Here is a 21,517-nt window from a genome sequence, read left to right as displayed (position 1 = left end):
TACTCGTAAAAAAAACTATACTCATATAAAAAATTAGCATTTTCACTTGTAGAAATTCCATTGCTGGTATCAAGAAGTAGCATTGTAACTTGTGAAAACTGAAATATAGTTATCTAATTTATGTGTGGTTCATTATCAAATGAATCAAAAGATTTGGTGAATCGATTCGTTTGAACCAATTCATTTGAACGAACCGATTCTTTAATATGAATACGATGCTCTGTGATGCTGCTCGTCCTGGCCGGCTGCTACTCTCTGCCCGCCTCCAAACGCGCAGTCAGCGGTCATGTGCGCAAAAGCGTACCAATCTAGTAATGCGAGATCACTGCCGCTTTTCTCCATCTCCTCCTCACCCCTATGATACCACTCTCGGCTTTGACGTCATCGTGGGCTCCCTCCGGTTGCTATGGCAACAGGTATCCCTCCCCCTCCTCCCCTTTTCCATCCCTACGCTGGTGGGATCCATAATGGTCCAGGCAGCATCCTGCAGCACAATGGTTGCGAGACGGTGAGCGCGCAGTGATTCAGCATCGCAAACTTAGGCTGTTACCCTTCTCTTTTCACTTCATCTACGTTTCTTTCTTTGTATCCTTTTTAACCGTCCTCACCGTGATCTTTGAAACCGTCACCAGTCAGAATGTTTTGAACAGGACTGGACTGTCACCGGACAGGGATCTTCGGGCAAACGGCACGGAATGGTAAGTCGTTCTGTCGGTGGGTGTTGATGCGGGATACTGAAGGGTGGGGTGATGCATATTGATCGCTGCGAAGGTTAATGAAGTCGATGTCTTTGTGGCAAAGGAAAAAATACGATCGGTCACGATTGTCGGCACGCACGGGAACGATCAGACCCCGAAACACCGGGAATTGGCAGGATTTCTCCGGTGTTTACCAGATCTGAACGCGTTAGTGCACATCCATCCATGTTTTCCTGCATCACACGCAGTCCTGCATCATATGTCCTGTATCCCAGGATAGCAGGCCCTTTTTAGAATATGGATTAACATAATCTGGATTGGAATAATGAAGTCAAAACAATGAAAATAGATACAAATGCAAATGCAAATGCAAAAAAAAAAAAAAAAAAAGATTAATATCTTAAGTCTTTTATATGCCTTAGGCTGCTTAATTCTAGTATAAGGTTGTCTTGTGTTACTAGATAAAATATTGGTTAAATCTGGTGAAATTATTGTATATGAAGACTTTGAATAGCATATTTTAAGACTGTTTGTCAAGTTTGATTTTGAAATGATCAAAGTCTATTTGAGTTGATCCTGGAGAGTCTAAAATGGAGCTTGATGGTGAAAATGCACCTGGGAGGTGAAAATATCTTAAACCACCTCATTTTAGAGCAGGATACACTTGTCAATGATTTCATTTGCTGCATTTTGATTACGTTATACCCTATCCTTCAATACTTAAACAAATATTAACCATTATTCTGTTAAAATGAAACATCCATGCTTTTGGTTAGATGCAGTGGTGCAATGTGGCTTTCAAACGTTGCATTTTAACAAATTGGAGTGATTTAAAAAACAGGCCAGTTCCTGCAGGGTTTGTCAAGGAGCAATACATAATAATGAGGGACACCAGTCATCCATAGCCCCCCCCCAAAAGACCCCATATGGGCAATTAGCCTGTTTCATTGTATCTGTATATTGTTTAATCGCATACCAGTGGGTGCATTGACTAGGCTCATATCATGGCTCTGTGTCAAAGGTTGCTCTGATCATCTGAACTGATTTATGATGGGTGTGCTGACATTTGAAAGATCATGAGAAGTATCTTGGGAATTAATTATTAAAGCAGCTGGTGTCTCGTTGCATGTGACTTTGATGGTCTCTACAAACTGACCTCACTCCTAGGGGATGGTTACTGTTATTCCATGGATCTGCCTCTTAATAGTCATCAATAGACTCTCCTGTGAAGACAGATCTCCCTCTGTGGGCAAAAGATTCATACAAGCATTGAAAAAAAAAATAAAAAAAAAAAATAATAATAATAATAATAATAATAATAATAATATATATATATATATATATATATATATATATATATATATATATATATATATATATATATATATATTGTTAGAATATGTGTTATGTTTTTAAGAATATGTGATGTCATTTGAAAGTACAACATCTGAACTTTTAAGAAACAGCAGTCAATCAAGCATTTTTTTATGATAGAAAATACTGTTAATATACTTTAATGTCAGTGTCAAATATGATCTTACCTGAACAATTTCAGAAGCTTGCGTCATCACTCTGTGTACACTGTTGACTTGGTCACTGATCTTTTTTTCCAAAATAGATATGCTACAAACATCACCATTAATCTAAATTCAACATAATGGCCAAACAAAAACATGGAAAAGTCAAAGAACAATAGCATTGTTTATAAAATTAGACGTGTTCTACGACATATGATTATTGTTGTCACACACATGACCCTGATGAAGAAGTCCTGAATGTCTGTCCCCTTCAGATATTTTTGGGCTGGTGGTTGTGCATGAGACATTATTGGTCATTTAGTGTTTTTGTGGAAAAGAGTAACAATAAAGACGTCCGGGAATGAAAACTCGCTAAAAGTTACCAAAATGTAAAACGTTTCCATCTGTTTGACATTAACTTACAACAGTCAAAGATGACTTCTCTTTTTGCTCATGTCTGGTTGATTACATATTGTCAGTAGCTATATTGACGTTTCATTCGCTCTTTTTAAACAAATCTTTTAAGTGAACGAATCATTCTCGTTCACCTCCATACACTGACTCAAATTTTTTGTTCACTGACATCTCTCCTTTTTGAAGCCAATGAGCTCTGCTGCTTTTCATTCCTGTAAAGAATGATTATAGCACAAGCCAATAGCACTCGAGTGCATGCTATGAAGGAGCATATCATTGGTTTGACCCACTGAACGATTACGCCCCGTCACTAAACTAGTCTGTCATTTGAGTCTGAACAAGATGAGAGGTGGTTCGTTTGGGGGTGTTACCATTGTGGTGAAGACTGGTGCTTGTGCTTTGGTTGAGGATGAATGTGCACTTTCAAGTTATGTTTAGTTTGAATGCTGCTTAGCTTTATAAGCAGTTGTTATCAAACTAACAGTGCAGCAGTTTCACTGTCCTTGCATTTGCTCATCTGGCATATACTAATGATTAAAGTAATATAAGACAATTAATTATATAACCTAGTAAAATTAAGTTGGACGAATATAAAAAAACAATTTTGATGAATCTAATTAAATTGAGTTAAATCAACTATATTGCATTGATTTGACCTAATCCAACTAAATTATGTTGGCTCAATTAAACTGATTTAATTTGAATGAAATGAATTAAATTGCTTGTAAAAATGTTCTCAAATTCAATTAAGTAAGGGTAATGATGTCATTTTTTGAGTGTTGTTATGTGGCATTCTATAAGTTTAGACTTGTTATTATAAATATTTTGTTTGTTTGCTTGTTTGTTTGCCTATATAGTTATATAGTTATTGTGAATACTACTGTTCAATCAGTAATCCTCTCTATTAGTGTTATCTCATTTTCTTATGCCACGTCATCCATGATCAAGAGGATATTATGATGCAGTTTATAAGTATTCAGTGTTTTCATGCATTGGAATGGTCCTTGAGTCTTGAGGTAGTAAACAACTAGAAATTAAATGTTTGTAAATGTCAAATGTAGCTATCAATTAGCTTTTTGGGGTTGCAAAATCATAATGTAAGAGTTTGCCATTTATGATTTGGAGCCAGAAGCTTGTTCTGTTGCCGGTGGATGGTGGATTGGATTATAGTGGGCCACTGTTAAGCTATCTCAGTGCTGTAATGTTTCTATCCTAGGCCCATATTATGCAACTAAATTCTGTGTTACAGACCAAATCTATTTGCAGTGAGATAGCAGATGATGTCAAGCAAGTATGATCATACAAACAGATCATATTGGTCTCAAACATTTTCAATCTGCAGTTTTTACTGGCAACATTTTAAGCATTATTCTTGGCTAATTTTCAAGGATGTTCTTTTGAGGACACTGTTCTTCTTTAAATACCCCATGAAATGGTTTGGCAAACACAGTTTTCTTTCCTTTGTTGACGTATTTCCTATCGAAACCATTGTTTTGGAAATAGCCATAGCCTTTATGTCTGGGTTACAGTGATGCACTTACAATGGAAGTGAATGGGGCCAATATTTGAATGGTAAAATACTAACTTTTTCAAAAGTATAGCCACAAGACATAAACAATATGCGTGTTAACATGATTTTAGTGTAATAAAATCATGTTCCTTTTCTGTGTAAAGTTATAGCCAATTTTACAACTTCGTTACCATGACGATGTAATGTCAACAAACCCTAAAACCCTAAAATGACTGTAAAAATGACAATTTCAACAACTTTACAGCTCAAATAATACATGAGTTTTAACAGAAGAATTAATACAAGTGCTTTTATAAAATTATAAGCTTCACATTTCTGCCTTTTAACCCTCCGAAAATTGGCCCCATTCACTCCCATTGTAAGTGCCTCACTGTAACCTCGATTTTCTGCTTTTTTGAAAGAAATGGAGGGATGAGTTGAAATTAATTTTTGTGTTAATCAACTTTAAGCCACAAATGTTGTCGACTGAGTTTAACTTGTATTGAACCCGGAATATTCCTTTAATTTCAGGATCTTTTGGTTGTTTTGAAGGATCGTAACTCTGAATTAATTGTCTGTGGATTTTAGGGACTTTTTGTAGGCATGTGTCCAGGGGTATAATGGATGATGCCATTTGTTGGTGTCCATGTGGAGTAACAGCATGTTTATTATGCATGTAATTATGCGAGAGGAGGGGCATAGCTGTATGCAGAGCTCCACCTAGTCCTGTTCTTTCTTTCTTTCTTTCTATCTTTCTTTCTTTCTTTCTTTCCCTGCCACTCTGTTGTAATAAATGCTGTTATAGCATAACCTTGATTCCATTTGAAAATTAGGCCTCACTCAACAATAAACAACTGACTTGATTTGTAGCATGAAATACATTTTTCAGTCACAAAACTGTGAATCGGTACACTCACATGCTTGTGGATTTGCAGCATATTTGTGTCTGCACGTAAAACAATGTTTATTTTCAGTGAAAGTTTAGCCCTCGATTAAAATGTTCTCAGTTTCTTGTGCAAGATGATAGTTTGATATACACTACCGGTCAAAAGTTTTGAAACACTTATTCTTTATTATAATTTTTTTTTTTTCAGAATAATAGTAAAGTCATCAAAACTATGGAATAACATGAATGGAACTATGGGAATTATGTTGTGACTAAACAAAATCCAAAATAAATCAAAACTGTGTTATATTTTAGCATCTTCAAAGTAGTCACCCTTTGCCTAGAATTTGCAGACATGTACTCTTGACATTTTCTCAACCAACTTCTTGAGGTAACACCCTGAGATGCTTTTTAAACAGTATTGAAGGAGTTCCCATCTATGTTGGGCACTTATTGGCTGCTTTTCTTTATTATTTGGTCCAAGTCATCAATTTCAAAAACTTTTTTAAATTAAATTATAGTTTTATAATGAAATAAATTAATATGGTGGCACAATTATTTTTTTGTCTACAAAACTAATTTCAAACATTTAAGCATACAAAAGATTTTTAAGATCATGAGAAACATTTTAGTCAAGTGTTTCAAAACTTTTGACCGGTAGTGTACATAACACAGAGGCTGATGGGAATGAGTTTTAGATGACTGAACACGGTCACCTGGTAACTGCTTTCAGGTCTGACTTCCCTGCTTCAAAGGGAAGTAAACAGGACTTAAATGACCCAAAATAAACTCTTCTGCTTTTAGATGTTTTGAAAGGCAAAAGTGAGTAATGTGATTTGTTATTATACTGTATATTTTCTCATGACCAAGCTTAATATGCAGAGACTATAAGTTTGCAGTTTGATTCCCCACAAAAGTGTAAGCACTGTGGCTCTGTGGCGCTATCAAAGCATTGCAGTCATTTACCTTTGTATTATATACCTGGAACATAACCTACCCTACCCATAAGCCTTTTTTGCTTATTCTCTCCCTTTTCCCTTTAGTATGTCCACTCCTTTGTTTGTTGAATCTTTGAATAAATCCTTGTAGAAATATATTTTCAAAGGTATTGAATTGGTAGATGGTGCAGTTATTAGTTTGTGGTTTGTTTATATAATTACAGAGTTGTTCAATAGACTTTGAGAGCTCATCACTATATACTGTAACTGTTAGTCTCTCAGCAGTGGCAAATCCAACAGCACTATATAAACTACATAGCAACACTTCAGCTAAGAGCTGATTGGCCTTTCTGTGCTGCTGTCATTGATTATATTACAGTTATAATTATTACCAATTACAATGATATTTCTCACTGATGAAGGGTGTAATTTCTGCAGCACTAGCAGCACCAAGTGGAATTGCGAAAGTAATTACTGTTTCCAAACAGGTTTCCCAAACACTCTAATTTTCTGACATTGTTTGGTAAAACAGGTAGTCCTGCCCCAAACTCACTCCACTGGTTGAGACAGAAGTTGACATGTCGAACCGAATGTGTGAACTCAAATGAGTAATGTTTTGAAAGTGCCACAGTGTGAAAACTCTTTGGAGAAGTCAAGTTACTAATAGTTGTTTTTCCAATTTAAACTTGGATAAGAGAAAGTATTTTAAAGGGATAGTTCACCCAAAAATGAAAATTCTGTGATTATTTATTTACTCTCGTGTGGTTCCAAACCTGTGTGCCTTTTTTTTCTTCTTCTTTGGAACACAAAAGGAGATGTTAGGCAGAATGTTGAAACTGACAGCCTCAGTCACCAGTCACTTTCATTGCATCTTTTTTTTTTTTTTCATACAAAGAAAGTAAATCGTGACTGAGCTGTCATTCATGCCTTAAATCTCCTTTTCTGTTCCATGGGAAAAAGAAAGTCATACAGGTTTGGAACAACATGAACATTTTTTTTGGGTGAACTATCCTTTACACAGAAAAATACACACTTTTAACACACACCTTTAAATAACTCATTCCATCTTTTCTATGACAACAGTTGATTATCAGATTCAGTGTTGTAGAAGATTCAGTCTTAACTATAAAGTGTCAAATGTAGTCTGACCTATTGTTTTGTCAAGAAATGTATAATCCCTATAGCCATGAAATACCATGAATTCATATACATAGATTTAAGCTATTTGTCTGTGTGTTATCCTCATTAGTGACACTGAGTGTGTGAATTTCGGATTCTGTTGGAGTGTTTGTGTGCATTCATTTTCAGAATATACATTCAGAAAAAAAAAAAAAAAAAAAAAGTGATAAAGGGGCCATGTCTCTGCTCAGCTGAGTTCTGATTAAAGCCGTAAATACTGCAGCTGCTAGCAAAGGACTGAGCTGAAAGTATTAATGCAAATAGGAATTGTGGCATGTCAAAACACTCTCTGTTTTGTGTCTCTTGATGTACTCCTGTTTTGGAAAATAACTTAGATATAACAAATATATATCCAGGGTTTCCACAGTGACATTTTTATATATCTATTTTTATTATTATTATAAATATATATTTATTATTTTTTAAAAAGGGATTTCTAAGCGTGGAAATGTAACAAATCATATTAAATATGTTTATTGTAATATATACTGAAAACGCCATAGCTGGTTCGCTTTCATGCAAGTGGAAGTGACTCGTAACGTTTTAAAACACTGCATTTATTCAGTGAAAGTACAGGGGTTTAAAGAACCCTGAATAATCCTCAGCTCAATAGGAGTTTATGAATGTCTAAACAAGGTGGAGTAAATATCCTTTGAATAAAGAGAGAGAGAGAGAGAGAGAGAGAGAGAAACACACTGAATGATAAATGAGAAGGTGGTTTAGAACTCAGAACTGCCCTTCACTGAATGTTTTTGTTTTTGGCACCATTCTAAGTAAATTCTAGAGACTGTTTTGTGTAAAATCCCAGGAGAGCAGTTACAGAAATACCCAGACCAGCCCGTCTGGCACCAACAATTATCCATGCGATTATCTAATCAGCCAATCGTGTGGCAGCAGTGCAGTGCATAAAATCATGCAGATATGATCAGGAGCTTCAGTTAATGTTCACATCAACCATCAGAATGGGGAACACATTTAATCTCAGTGATTTGGACCGTGGCATGATTGTTGGTGCCAGATGGGCTGGTTTAAGTATTTCTGTAACTGCTGATCTCCTGGGACATTCACGCACAAAAATCTCTAGAATTTACTCAGATGGTGCCAAAAAAATAAAAAATAAAAAAAGGTCAGCAGAGAATAGCCAGATTGGTTCAAACTGACAAAGTCTATGGTAAGTCAGATAACCGCTCTGTACAATTGTAGTGAGAAGAATAGCATCTCAGAATAGTATTAAGTACACACATAGAAACATGACATATCTGCAGGATGTCATACAGAGTGGTCATTTAAAATAGCCTGGCCTTCCCAAGAGAGCACATAATGCTGGCTAAAACAGGCCTCTCTCTTTCGCTCTCTTTCTGTGCACTTGTTTGTCTAAAAGCAGGACAGAGAGATGAAAATGGATTTAAAATGTAGATTTCGACGGACAGACGGATGGACAGACAGACAGACAGACAGACAGACAGATAGATAGATCCTTCAGGGATGCTGTGCTGTGATTGTGATAATTCAACCATGCTGTTCCCACAGTAAAGAGGATTTGATACTAACGGAACAGCGAGTGACATTTGCCTTGGACACTCAAGGCATCTGTCATTTTGAACGAAATGTGAGATTTCAACCCTTTTTCTTCAGTTGTTATTTGGAAGAAGACAGTACAGCTCGACAAATGACTGACAAGATAATAAGACACATAGTCATCGTGGTGGAGAACATTGCTGTTGACTTCTTAAGTGCTTTGGCGGTTGCTAAGAGACCCATTAAGTCACCACAGATAGTTTCAGAGATATCTTAAATTGCTGATTCTGGGTGGGGTTTGTTACTGTTACATGCTCAGTGAATGGAAGAAGTTTCTCAGATTTTTGTTCAAAGATGGTGTTACTCAAAGGGTTAGCTCTGTTCTAAAACCTAATGAGCTGTCTTCCTAGACTGCATTTTAAGGCTTCATAGGTGCGTGAAGGCTTATCCAAAAAGTAGGCAGCAACACGATGCTGTGTTAGAAGATACATCTTTTTGATCAGATTCTTAGGAAGTTCCCTAATGTTTTTTTTTTTTTACTTTTTGCTAGCGGATGAAGCAAGAGTAATGCTGACTAAATAATTTTATAAAATTATATTTTTAATTGTTCAATCTAATAAAAATTGACTATTTTACACAATATAGAGTTGTGTATTTAGTTATATAGCTTATTAGAGTATCACATTAGCTTAGCAACATGCTAACGTCCAACTCTATTGCAATTAATTGCGAGTGGAGTCTTTCATGTACTTGGTTCGCGCTATTTTGTTGCTGTCTATGTAAAGCGTTCCCTAACAGTCACTTATGTGGTTCCAATTCAGGATGTTAGGAGAATAATGTTGCCTTAGCATTCAGTTCAGACTGAATGCGTTCTAGCGATAAAAAATCTAGAAACAAATAGAACAGAACACAGGTGTCATTAGTCGCATTTTAAAAAAAGTTATTTTAACTTGACATGGCATCTAAAAAACATGGCACTACTGCACGAGATGCTGAAAAAAACAGTGAAATGGGGCACAATGGTCAAAGGTGTTTGTCTAGCGCATGTTTATATAGCAATACATGCAGATGGAAACAAAATACGCTCAGTCTGAATTAGACTTTGCGCTGAATACAGACCTGCTTTTGAAATGTCTTAGTGCAATGATCTATTTCTCAGGAAAATAGCAAATTGTTCTTTGTGCCTTTTCATTAACATAAAATATACCCTCCATTTGCGCGCATGTACCCAAAGATAGCACAAATACTCCCACCCATGCCCACTTGCACTTTTCGCTGGCACGGAAACTGCACTTAGAATTAGTGCTCTCACGAAAATTGGATAAGGCATAGCGCACGTTACACGTGGCACTGCACTTTGCACACTCTCTCAAAAATAGAGCCTGCATCTTAAAATGCATTGCTCCTGCGTAAGATGCAGAGAAAGCAGCAATAAGTGGTGCAATAGTCAAAGAAGTCAATCTAGCACATGATTTCATAGATTTTTTTAAACAGCACAGTCAGACACAAAGGCATGTTTGATGTGAACAGCCCCTGAGGAAGCTAGGTTTTAGAACAGAGCTATTATTATTATTATTATTATTATTATTATTTTTCCTGAGATCTGCATGGGTAAAGAATTGAAAAGGGTTTCCAGTGGTTGTTGGTTAACGACAGAATCATGCACTTATACTCCTAGACTACTTTGTCTTTTCAAGTGAGTCTTCATTTAAAAGTGCTTTATGAATAATGAACTGACTAGATGTCCATTTCTTTCAAGCACTTTGAAAGGATTCATTCTTTTCCCTTTAAATAAGAAACATCACATTGTTTCATGGAAAACTTCATATTAATTCTACAAAAAATAAATAAAAAAAAATAATACATAAATAAATAAAAGCAATTTCACTTCCTTTTGTATGCTAACATGCTCTGATATGAATCAAAATAACCTGCTAAGAGAGAGAGAGAGAGAGAGAGAGAGAGAGAGAGAGACCTAGTAAGTAATGCTCTACTCTGTTCTTTGGCAAAAAGATAAAACAGCCCTCCAGTATCTGTGGACACACTCAATTCAATAACATTAAAAGCTCCTTTGTCTTTTTGCTCAATTAATTTATTTTATATATTAATTTGTATAGTTATTTATCCTTCCATAATAGATAATGTTGCTTTGGGTCTTACAAATGTGTGCTGTCTACCCCCTTTTGTTTATTTGAAGCCATGGGACAATAATCTAAAAGGGTTTGAAAGTTATTGCCGGTCAGAATGGCTTAAGGATTTGAACCTGATTAAGACAGATCACATTATTCCCTTATCAATCTGTGTCAGCAATTTTAGAGTGCCTATATGGAGAGAAATTACAGGATTACATAACGACCACAAATGAGACTTCACACTCCAATCACAAGAAATTTGCTTCATTAGATACATTATTATAATCTGATCACATTGGGCGGTGTAATGATCAGTCGCACACAAAGATGTGTTGTCAGATTAATGTTGAAAATGTAGCTCAAAATCCTAGTCCTAATCCAGATCTATCAGGGGTTGCTTGCAGATTATATTTGCATGGATTTTGATGTTGGAATGGAAAGAAACTCCTGGATTTTCCTTCTTTTTCTACTGCTTTCTCTCTGTCAGTCATTGTTGGTGGTTGGCATGGATTAGGATCCATATTTGGACACTTCTATACAATATTGATGTCATACAGCTAGTATATTAACAACCTGGGCAGTAGTCAGCTCTAGTTTACATGACATGAAGTAACTCTAAACTAACAGTTAGTGTCTTCAAAAACCCAACAAACACATTTTCTAAAATGATTTGCACATCAAGGTTGAATTTCCATGGTTTATATTGGGCTGCCATAGCCTATATACTGTACAGTATATACACTATAGCTCTGTTCCAAAAGCTAGTGAGCAGTCTTGCTGTCTACTTGCTTGATTTCAGTAGAGTTTGACATTAACATGTTGCTAAAATAACAATACCATAATCCAATGAGCATAGAAAATATATAGCACACCCAAATATTGAGTAAAATATTCTATTTTTCATTAGAGTGAAAATATTGTATTGATACTTTTTGTTATTTAATTAAATTGCAAAACAGTCTGGAATAGCCTGGTCTGTGAAGGATACTTTGGCAATGCATTGGCCAAGCAATCGCATTTGACATACTTACGTAACGTATGTTTTGGACCTAAACAAGGTATCTTACAAGGCAGCTAAATGTTTCTGCCTACCTTTTGGAAAAGTCTTTGCATCGAAAGCACACCGGTGATGCCTAATGTTGTCTTCTAGATAGACAGCTCACTAGATTTTGGAACTGAGCTTTTGTTTCCTGTAGCCTACTACAGGGTCCACAGCCTTGAACAATGAAATCGACAAGGGTTTTTCATGTTAGTAGGCTATACTTCATACTAGTTATTTGAGTTGAGAAATGAAAGTGTCAGGATTAGGGGAAATAGTGATTTTGGTGTAAACAGTGAACAGAACTGTCTGTGCTTACTGAAATTCGAACCACTGCCACCAGTGGCCAAAGTTGGAAGCATTTTTAAATTCATGGGTAAGTGTGAGCTCCAATTTCGGGGTGCAATGTCCACAATACAATTTTAGTTGTAAATTATGTTTTACGGTCAACAGGAATGCATATTTTATTAACCCTACCCCCTAACCCAAACCCTAAACCCAACCGTCAGTGGAGTAAAAATGTCATCTTAGAGGTAAAATGCAACTTCCGAATCGCGCTCACCCTTGTCTAGGGGAACACAATTACTTCTTATGTTCCTGAGGCTGCTCGTTCAACAAGCTATCAGTAGCAGCACAGGAAAAGGTAAACATATTTAAATTGATGCAAAAATGTGTGAATTGAGATAGCACTTGTCAGTAACTCTATGTCAGGGGTCAATGTCAGGGTACAGGAACATTCGATAACAACATGTCGACTTCCTGTGTGATCATGCTGAATTATGACCCATCCAATTAAATGTTGTGCAAAGGAGATAAAAAGGCAAGCAACAAATCAGGGGAAAACAACATTAAAGGAAACCAAATGTTAGGAATATGCATTTAAGTAATGAACAGACTGTGAGTGAGGGAAGATGTTAATTATTCATATAATTAAGCCATCCAGGACACCACAGAGTTAACTGTGAACTCGAGTGGGATTAGACACACACACACACATTGTTAAACATGCAAACACAGACAAAAAGAAAAGAGCCCAAACTGAGAAAGCAAAGCAATTTAATAGATGCGTTACAAGAGATGTGAAGAATGTGAGCTGCTCTCTGAAGGTGATTTATTTGGACACAAGCTGGTATGAGAAATTCATTAAACCATAATAATTGCAATCGGGATCCTGCAAAGATGCGAATTATACGTCATCAACAGCGGTTCACTTCTGCGATTTGGTGTGATTGCGTTCATATTAGCAGCGAACCGCACCGTACCCCAGACCACCTCCCTTTTCAAGTGGACTCGAGTGCGGTTCCCGGGTGCGCACCGGAGTTTGGAAAACAGCGTTCACACCACCCAAGCGAACAGAACGTTGACGTCATTCGAACTCGGCTGCGCACCAAAAGTGCTAGTGTGAAAGCACCCTTAAGACCAGGGAGACAAGATGGAGAGAGATTAAGAGAGATACACAATCAGTCCTATCTCAACCGTTTGTCAGTTTACTGCTCTAGTCAGTTATGTGCCTGGACTCCAGCAATGCATTTGTGCAGCTGACTGAAAAATATTAAAGTAGTCTGTAATTAGTGAGGGATGTCAGCCATTAATTTACCAGTAAACAAAGGACATTATGGTTCTTCCCAGTGTGCTCTCAGACTCCAATAAATCCGGCCTATGCATGCTGTTTATTTGAAGATTTGAGAATCAGGTGTCTCACAATTTTGCGGCTGTTATCTTCAGTGATCAGCTGATAGGATTATATGACAGTGTGTGAATGGTTATTGGAAAATGTTATTGCTATTACAAAGCTCAGAAGACTTGATGGATTTTGAGTTATGTTACATTAAGTATCAATAAGAGTATAGAGCTTTACAATTATTGTGGATACAATAGCCCTAATAATTTGGTCTTGAAAGAATTTGATGAGAAATTGTTGAGCTCTGACTTTGGTATGTTGGCAAATCTGAACACAGTTTGTGATATCTTCTGAAACTCTTGAGAAGACATACTCTATGTGAGATTACTAGTCTTTTTCTTAGAAGAAAAATCAGGAAAGCTGGAGACTTCATGAAAAAGGTCTCACTTTGCTCTCCATTTAATCTCATGCTGTCTAGGAGAAACAATTGAGATATTAAATAAAACATAATGTGATTTTTCTTTAGCATGGGTAGTCAGCAATGGAAATACTTTTTACTTTGTTAGCATGTTCAGATGAAAAATATTGGTGTAAAAAATGTATACTGTATAAATGTATACTGCGTGTGTGTGTGTGTGGGCAGGTTTAAGTGGTTTACGAGGACTTTTTTTTTAGGTTACAAACTGGTAATTACAAGGGTATTATGCTATAAATGTGGTTTATGAGGACATTTCTAGTGTCCCCATAATTCATATCGCTTAAAAAACATACTAAACTATGTTTTATTGAAAATGTAAAAATGCAGAAAGTTTTTTGTGAGGGTTAGGTTTAGGGGTAGGGTTAAGGTTAGGGGATAGAATCTATAGTTTGTACTGTATAAAAATCATTATGTCTATGGAGAGTCCTCATAATGATAGCTGCACCAACGTGTGTGTGTGTGTGTGTGTGTGTGTGTGTGTGTTTGTGTGGAAATTGAAGTTTGACTGAAGAACTGCTGAATAATCCCAAGGCAGGCTGAAATTCAGGCCCATTAGGTAAGAAAAGCTGAGGTGTTAAATGAAACTGTCAGCACTCGACAATCATCAGGTCTGACTCACTCCCTGCTCGACTTTTACCTCTCCTCACATAAACATGCCATATTTTTAAATCACATATTTAAAGGGATAGTTCAAATAAAATGAAAATACTGTTTTCATGTACTCACCCACATGTTGTTCCAAATCTGGATGACTTTCTTTCTTCTGTGGAACACAAATTGAGATTTTAGCCTCAGTCACAATATATTGGATAAAAGATGTAATGAAAGTGAATTTCATTGCATCTTTTATCCAATATAATGTTATATATATATATATATATATATATATATATATATATATATATATATATATATATATACATTAGACATTACACTGTATATATATATACATTAATTTTAACTATTCAATGAAAATATGTGTAAAAATTAAATTTCAGTTACAACATATATATTCTGCACAAATAAAACATTTCTATACATCCTTAAAATAAGAAAAACAAAATAAATGTTTTTATTTTTTTAATTAAGCAGAATCACATAAGATATTACAGTAAGTCTTGTTATATACTGTATATATCTACCAAATCATCCAAAATTTGGTGGGATTTATGCTTAAAGTAAGAAAATGTATTTGCTAATGGGATAAGAAAAATACACTTGTTTTCCCTTTAAATCAAGTTTTTTGTTGCAAATAGTTTATTCTTATATGCATAAACGCTACACAATTTTGTTAGATTTCTCTTAAAAGACGACAAAATTTCTCATGTAATTTTGCTGTATAGCCCCTGTAGTTAGCTACTCTTTGTTAGAAGCTTGTAGTAGTATTGCTTACTACTTTTTCCAGAAAGTAGCTTGTCTGTTTAACTACTAACTATTATGAGTAGCTTCCACTGTAGCTTAGCAAGCTAAAGTTTCAAACCCTGCTTCCTCAACACTGCTTGTCAAGGTTTCAAATTGCATTTTGAAGGCAGTGTATCTATATAATTTGATTGTGTATATTTTTCATGCACCTGTGGGTATTTTATGCATCACTCTGTGTTTGGTTGACATGGTGGCTGGTAATTTTGTTGAGATAACAAGTCTGGAGATTTTCCTATGGCCTTGAGGTGAGAAAATGTGTTAGTCAGCAGTGAACTCTTGGCCCTTGTGCATTTGAGATAATTTCCAGGTTTTTTTTTCAAGATTTTATTGTAAAAAATACACAGTATGATTTTTTTATTCTTTTTTTTTTTCTTTTTTTTTTCATTTGCAAGAATCACAATTTCTGTTGATCAAAATTATGGTTAGGGATTTTAACAAACGCTTAACCATAAGTATTACACTTCAGTGCATAAATTGTCCTGCATTTTTATCAGTTTAAGCTAAAACATAATTATATTTTACATTTTCTTCTTCTTCTTCTTCTTCTTTTTTTTTTTTTTAGGTTTTACATCAATAATTTTATTTCAAAATAAATAAAAAATATTGAATCCCTGAAATAAATATAACTGAAACTTTTTAAAGGTCATCCATTGCTGGGTTTTCCCATTTTAAACCATCCCACTGACAAAAAAAAAAAAAAAAAAAAAAAATAATAATATCCATCGGCTCTCTCTTTTTTTTTTTCTATCTCTCAACCCCTCCCTTTCTTTTCCAAGAGCAATCTCTCTTTTCTGCCTATCTCTTAATTTCACACAGGGAATTAAGGACTGAATTTAGCTTTTCCCAGACAAAGGATTCCCAGCAAACCTCTCATGATTGACAGACAGAATCAAGAATAATATTAAAGTTACAGACTAAGAAGCCAGCCATGATGTATGTGAATTCAAAGGGGAGAGGTTGAGTGTCTGTTTTTCACCCTTGTAATTATCATATCCAGCTTCCAATTTCATGCATTATATCTATGTCCTATCTTTCTCAACTCTCTTTGCATATTCATGAGAGTTATGTGCATATCTTAGCAGAATCAAAAAAAAAAATCTGGAAATGAATGGCACTCATTAACATGCTAGAGTGGGGAAATCTAGTGTTTTGAGAATGACTGTAAACAGTCAGTCACGGTGGAAGTGTCTGATGATGTAATTATAGTGTGCCTGATACTCGGGGTCTCGGAGCACCGCTTTACTGTTCAAGGCTTGAGGCCTTTTGTTGTGTTCTATTGTATTGACATGGAATGGTTTAATCAAAAAGCTGAAACATTCTTCTTGGACTGGAAAGCTGATGTCTTATATTAGATTTTGTTTATGGTCACTACAGGAAATGTTTTACAGTCCTAGGGTACACAACACAAGTAAATGCAAACGTCTTTAACACTGCAATCTTGATTTTGTACATTGTTATGTTTTAAAACACATGTACAGTATGTGTTGCATTCTCAGCATTGCCACAAGGGGTGCTATAGCTAGCATTAGCATAAACTGTCTTCTTCTGGGGTCAAAAGAGCTGCTCCAGAACCCTTCTAATAGGGGAGCCTAGGGCTGCATTCCACTTCACTTTTAACATCCATTAGCTAACTCCGCTAAGCACTTCCCCTTGGGGGAATCCCCTCCGCCATTTTGGAAGTCCGTTCCACTTCGTTAAGTGAGCGAGGGAAGTTTCTGTTGATAGACCCTCAATCCCTCGATTTTGACAGAGGGAGTGAGCCTACTCTGATGTACACTTCAGGCAGCTCCATATCCCACTAACTCGATTGTGACGTGACAGCATATGGTGCATAATCAACCCCACCCCCACACAACTCTAATGTATGATGGAAGTGTAGTTAGGTCAATTAAGCAGTTTAGAAAAGTTATATTGAGATTTAACAGCATAATACTTGTAGCTTCCTTAAACTATCTGTTAATCACACAGTTATAGCCTGTGGTCATTGTTATGTTAACATTTTCATTTAATCCTTTCTAACGATTCATTCTAATGAAAAAATAAAAATAAAAAATAAACATACAAGATTTATACATAAGCCTCCGAAATCAATCTCCGAAAATGTTGTTTTCTCAGGTGCAAAAATCACTAAATAATTCCACAAATTGACATCAGCCTTCAACATGCTCCAAGTGATCAAGGGTTAAGGGTGTTCCATTGCACGTCTTCTGCCAGTAGTGGACACTCGCGTAACGTAATCAGTGACATACATCCGAGTCCATGAGACGGAGTGAAGTTTGCGAGGGAAGGGGACACAAATTTGAAATGGTACGCAGCCTAGAAGCTTAGCCTAAAATAGAATAACGTGGCACTCCCACAGACATTATATGGGCGGTACACTGCCGAGGAGACAAGAGGCCATTTTTTTGTTGTTGAATGAATGTGTAGCGAATTTGGTAGTATAAATGTACACGGGATGGGTTAAAGTGCCCATGTACCTCCACCATTATATGTAGGGAAACAGTATGTGTGAGCTAAGAATTAAATTAAACTGTCCTTATTCTACATTATTATGTAAGGAAATTTATAATGGAATTAGTCACGTTCGACAACCATGATAAATTAGATAAATGACAAAAAACTAGATTATTTGTCTGAATAAAATTTTCCACCATTAAAATCTTAATACAACATCTCGTTGTATCTGCTCATAATTTCTATTGTAAGGAATTAGCTTTAATAAGGGAATTGTGATTAATTCTCTTATTGGAGTAATATTATTCTCATGGCTTATTGACAATAATATTACACATACTATGTACAGCTCTGAAGCGAAATCTTTTAAAAACAGGGATGTGATTATTTATCAAAATATACCACCGTCAAATTATCTTTAATAGGGGAATATGAATAATTAACCATAACTCGTTATAATAATTATAAATATTTGGATCAGTCAATAGAATTAACTTGATGTAGCTGAAATAATATTACAATCAATTAATCTGCTCGTCCAGCGAACACTCAATATTGATCGTCTATCAATCTCTCAGAAAGTATATTTTTCGTGGCCACAGAAAAATAACTCTTAGCATGTAGCTGTGATCAAATAGTTAAATTGATGCTGATGTACAGGCAGACCAGAATCAACTCGCAAGAATGTACACAAAAGCTTTATTTAACTAAATCACGAACACATAACTAATCTAAACAAACACATACACACAAATCACGCATACATGGGAAATGGAAAAGTGAAAGTGAATGAAACCGGAACAGAACAGGGGAATGAAGCTATGAAAAGAGTCATTTAACCATCTGAAAGAACCATCAGTTTCTTACTTCAAAGAACCTTTGTTAACAAAGGACTTCACAGCTTATACCAAACCTCTGTTTAGGTAGTTAATTGTACGATACTTGCAATGCCTTGGCTGCCGAGAGAGCGCCCAGATGGTGTTGAAGTTGCAAACAATTTCTTCCATGTTGAATGAAGAAATGATGAACTTGTCGTGTTAGTTTGACTCCGTTATGGTCGAGGAAGTTACACATGGCTTGATGTGTTTGAGGCCTGCTGGCCCATGACCTCGCGGTCGGGAGAGAGAGAGGGAAGAGAGAGAGAGAAAGAGGTCACTTCGCAGTGCCCTTTAACTCCTGAGGGAGGTCACTCCTCTCGAGTTTGGCTTGACCAATGAGAAAGGTGCAATTTTCCAGCGGGAAAAGTTCCTTTGTTCGGAAGCTGACTCATTTGCATGATTGGAGGAAGCTAGCAGTTTGTGCCCCTTTATGCTCTGATTAATATAACAAGCACACAATGTATGCTATAAGGTGGTGCTATACTCCAATGTTTAGAGCATCACACAAGGATTAATTTGATAGGAGGCATGCTGTAGAACAGCTTCACAACAGGCGGGAAGGAGAACACAGGGAAGCAGGTTTTTCCTGGCTCAGGTTGGACTTTTAATAGGCCACTTCAGTGCTTTACAACTTCACAAACTCATCAGCTTCACAGGCACGTAGGCATTTAACACATCAGCTTCATAAACACATAGTCACTTAAACACATCAGCTTCATAAACATAACAGGTTAAACGTTACAGCTTCAAGAGCACCGTGGCCTTCGTTGTGCCAGACTCTCTCTCCCTGCTGCTGGTGGCGTGGCTGGTTATATGCCGCTCTCCCCATGCTCACTAGAATTAGAGACAGGTGTTAAACATAATCTAGCTCAGGTGCAAGCGCCCTTTCCGCTTTCTCTGGACGGACGCTTGACCATGCCCCCACTGTCACATATCCCCACCGCCCGACTCAGGCCAGGGAGGCATCCGGCCTGCCTACCACTCCCCCCCCATTTCTGGAGAGGAAATCAGCGACAGCCATCTGTGCTCCCGTCTGTGGACCACCTTGAACTTAAACGGCTGAAGAGCCAGATAACAATGGGTGATCCGCGCATTGGTATCTTTCATGCGGTGGAGCCATTGGAGTGGGGCGTGATCTGAGCAGAGGGTGAAGGCCCGCCCTAACAGGTAGTACCGGAGAGTGAGGACCGCCCACTTGATGACGAGACACCCCTTTTCCACGGTGCTGTACTTAGTCTCCCTCAGCGAGAGCTTGCGTCTAATGTACAGCATCGGGCACTCCTCCCCCTCCACCACCTGCGAGAGTACGGCCCCCAGCCCTCTGTCTGAAGCGTCAGTCTGTAACACAAAAGGGAGAGAGAAATCAGGTGAATGTAAAAGCGGCCCCCCGCAAAGTGCAGCTTTAACCTGCATTAACGCCTGTTGACACTGCTCCGTCCACTGGACCAGGTCTGGAGCTCCCTTTTTAGTGAGATCAGTCAGTGGGCTGGTGACATCTGAATAATTAGGCACGAACCTCCTATAATAGCCAGCCAGCCCCAGGAACTGTCTCACCCCCCTTTTGGTCTTGGGCCTCGGGCAGGTCGCAATCGCCACAGTCTTGTCAATTTGGGGACACAGCTGCCCGTGGCACAAGTGGAACCCCAGATACCATACCTCCACCCGCCCAATCGTGCACTTCTTCGGGTTTGCTGTGAGTCCCGCTCGTTGCAGTGATCTCAGAACTGCCCTCAGATTCTGCATGTGCCGCTGCCAATTATTGCTGTAAATTATGATGTCATCTAAATAGGCAGCGGCGTAAGCCGAATGCGGTCTGAGGATTCGGTCCATGAGATGCTGAAATGTGGCCGGGGCTCCAAACAAACCAAACGGAAGCATCACAAATTGGTGTAACCCAAACAGCGTGGAGAAGGCTGTTTTTTCATGGGAAATTGGTGTCAAGGGGATCTGCTAATAACCCTTTGTCAAATCCAGTGTCAAATAAAATCCAGCAGTGCCCAACCGATTGAGCAACTAATCAACTCAAGGCATTGGGTACGCGTCAAATTTAGACACCGCGCTGACTTTTCTGTAATCCACACAGAACCGTACAGACCCGTCGCTCTTAGGAACTAGAACAACCGGGCTGGACCAATCGCTGTGGGATTCCTCTATTACCCCCATATTGAGCACTGCATCCAATTCTTCCCAGACAATTTTCTTTTTGTGCTCGGGCAAACGGTAGGGACGGCTCCGTACCACCACCCCCAGCTCGGTCTCGATTTTTATTGCTGGATGAGGTTTGTATGACCCGGCAGAAGGGAAAACACGTCTGCAAACTCCTGTTGCAACTTGGCAACAACTGCGAGCTGACACGGTGAGAGGTGGTCTCCGCAAATGACCGGGGTAAAATGATTTTGTTTTGTATTCACCTCTGGCCCGAGCTCCACCCTCTCTGGGAACTACCGTAGCCAACGTCACAGGGACCGCCTCCCTCCACAATTTCAGGAGGTTGAGGTTATATATTTGACGTGTGCCCCCTCTATCGGTTCGCTTTATTTCATAATCGAGATCCCCCACTCGTCGTGTGACCTCAAAGGGTCCTTGCCACTTGGCGAGTAATTTAGAGCTCGATGTGGGGAGTAATACGAGTACCTTATATCCCGGTGCAAATTCCCGCAGCTGGGTTCCCCTGTCATACAGTCGGCTCTGTCGTTCTTGAGCTTGGAGAAAATTCTCCTGTGTTAGTTGCCCCAAAGTGTGGAGTTTTGCTCTAAGATCAAGAACATATTGAATTTCATTTTTACTTGTAGAAGGTCCCTCCTCCCTAGCTTCGCGTATGACATCAAGCACG

The 21,517-nt window shown here is 37.6% G+C and overlaps 1 protein-coding gene across 10 annotated transcripts in view; it reads left to right on the top strand.

Moving 5' to 3' along the window:
* The first annotated feature begins 492 nt into the window (after nucleotides 1–492).
* LOC127430781 (mitogen-activated protein kinase 10) overlaps nucleotides 493–21,517 on the top strand; it is an 85,311-nt gene continuing 64,286 nt past the window's right edge. For 9 of the 10 annotated variants that reach the window (XM_051680839.1, XM_051680837.1, XM_051680838.1 and 6 more), the window contains exon 1: nucleotides 507–698. In XM_051680839.1, the coding sequence (XP_051536799.1) occupies nucleotides 696–698 (3 nt within the window). In that variant the 5' untranslated portion in view covers nucleotides 507–695. Of the gene's footprint in view, nucleotides 699–21,517 lie in introns of all 10 variants that reach the window. The other variant, XM_051680843.1, reaches the window with a different exon arrangement.

Source organism: Myxocyprinus asiaticus, chromosome 40 (genome assembly GCF_019703515.2).
Source record: "Myxocyprinus asiaticus isolate MX2 ecotype Aquarium Trade chromosome 40, UBuf_Myxa_2, whole genome shotgun sequence".
In the NCBI taxonomy this organism is placed as follows: domain Eukaryota; kingdom Metazoa; phylum Chordata; class Actinopteri; order Cypriniformes; family Catostomidae; genus Myxocyprinus; species Myxocyprinus asiaticus.
Note: the sequence above shows the minus strand (reverse complement) of the source record. Positions and strands in the feature narration are given on the sequence as shown.